At 36.2% G+C, this 1,558-nt stretch overlaps 1 protein-coding gene across 1 annotated transcript; it reads right to left on the bottom strand.

Annotated features, from left to right (window-relative positions):
- Positions 1-683: 683 nt before the first annotated feature.
- Positions 684-1,340, bottom strand: LOC143612469 (uncharacterized). The gene is made up of 2 exons (XM_077086449.1): positions 1,256-1,340; positions 684-1,138 (listed from the first exon to the last, which is right to left on the bottom strand). The coding sequence occupies exons 1-2, from the start codon at positions 1,338-1,340 to the stop codon at positions 684-686; spliced, it is 540 nt and encodes a 179-aa protein (XP_076942564.1).
- Positions 1,341-1,558: the final 218 nt, after the last annotated feature.

Here is a 1,558-nt window from a genome sequence, read left to right as displayed (position 1 = left end):
ACTTTTAAATATATCATGTTTTAAAGTTTTTGCTATCAAATTTTACAATCCAAAGTCAACCAATGAGGTTAATATGTTTCGTCGAATATTTTTGAACGGGCATAGGTTAATATATAATTTAATAAAAACTAGTTGAATTAGACACGCATGTTGTGACGATTAAAATTTAGTGAACTTTGGGGCACTCACAGTAAAACCAAAAGTGAAAACTCAAAAATTACAGCCGTGATATGCTTAAAAGGGCATTGATGACGCGTTTTTGACTCATCTTTTTTAATTATGTAACTAAAAAAATTAGAATTTTTTTCTTTTTTAACAAAAAAAATTGGGTTCTTTGAACATGGACGTGATTAAGGACGTAACAAAAAAATTGGGTGGTTACATTGACGTGATTAAGCACGAAGAAAGGCCCAACTATAATTATCCAAACGCAGATAATTCAATACAAGTATGTCATGACGGTATATTTGGAGTCAACAAAAAAATTACGGCATTGCAAATTAAAAATGAAAACGAAATTATAAAAAACCGTAACATAAAACCGTGACCCAACAAATTTGCTGACATCCTATTCTAATGATGTATATAATGAAATACTTTTTTTTTATGTTTTTTTTTTGAACGGCGGATATTATATAAAGCGCCGACTAGCAAGAAACTAGCCGGGCAAAAAACAAGGAAAATTACATGAATAAAAGAGGGTTCTTCAACCACTCTATCCGGTTAGCTTTACACTTACTCTTTCTACTCGAATACCAAAGAAAAGTGAAGTAAGTAACCTCATCAAACAACAACGCATCCTTCATACGTCTTTTCAAGAAAACTGTATCATTTCGAAGCTTCCAAATTGCCCACCAAGCAACATATATAATCGCACCCACCATTTCTTTCTTGGGTACACTTAAAGCCAAGTTCTCAACCCACTCCATGAGATCAGTTGGGAATCGCAAAGCTGGCAACTTCAGATTAAGCCATCTTTCAATCAAATCCCAAATCTTCTTAACTGAGGCGCACTCTCCAAAAACATGAATAACGGTTTCTGAACCATCGTTACACAAGGGGCAAATAGTTGACGGAATATCTATCCCCTTAGTAGCCAAATTTGTCCTCGTTGGCAAACGATTTCCCACACCTCCACCTGCAAATATTTATTTTTCGAGGCAAACAAGAGAACCAATTTGTTTTCTCGAAGCACTAGGGAGTGCACTGTTATCAATTCTCTCCCGAATACCCTTAACCGAGAATTCGGACATACCTTGCAACGACCACACCCATTGATCATTAGCATCGGAAAGCAAAAATCTATTTATCAAGTATTGCATTTCTAGAAACTGAGTCATTTCAGCACCCCCTCAGAGATCCCTACACCACTCCCACGACTCTCCCATCCCCCTTTGTGCCACCGAACAATTCTTTACCATTTCTAAAGCGTATAACCTTGGAAACATCTCAGCTAAACATAGGGTATCGCACCAAGGATGATTCCAAAACAACGTTTCATTTCCACTACCAATTTGTTTTTTAATCGAATTAAGAGGTACAACACAGGAGGCATTAA

Source organism: Bidens hawaiensis, unplaced genomic scaffold (assembly GCF_021521415.1).
Source record: "Bidens hawaiensis isolate Kalapana, Puna unplaced genomic scaffold, B.hawaiensis_p1.1 tig00034619_1, whole genome shotgun sequence".
Taxonomy (NCBI): Eukaryota; Viridiplantae; Streptophyta; class Magnoliopsida; order Asterales; family Asteraceae; genus Bidens; species Bidens hawaiensis.
This window is presented reverse-complemented; position numbering and strand designations above follow the sequence as displayed.

Bases quoted from the DNA above. Each gene is read 5' to 3' on its own strand.
- LOC143612469 (XM_077086449.1), bottom strand. From the start codon at position 1,340: ATGACTCAGTTTCTAGAAATGCAATACTTGATAAATAGATTTTTGCTT. The intron at 1,139-1,255 runs GTATGTCCGAAT...AAATATTTGCAG, and splicing joins ATGGGTGTGGTCGTTGCAAG to GTGGAGGTGTGGGAAATCGT.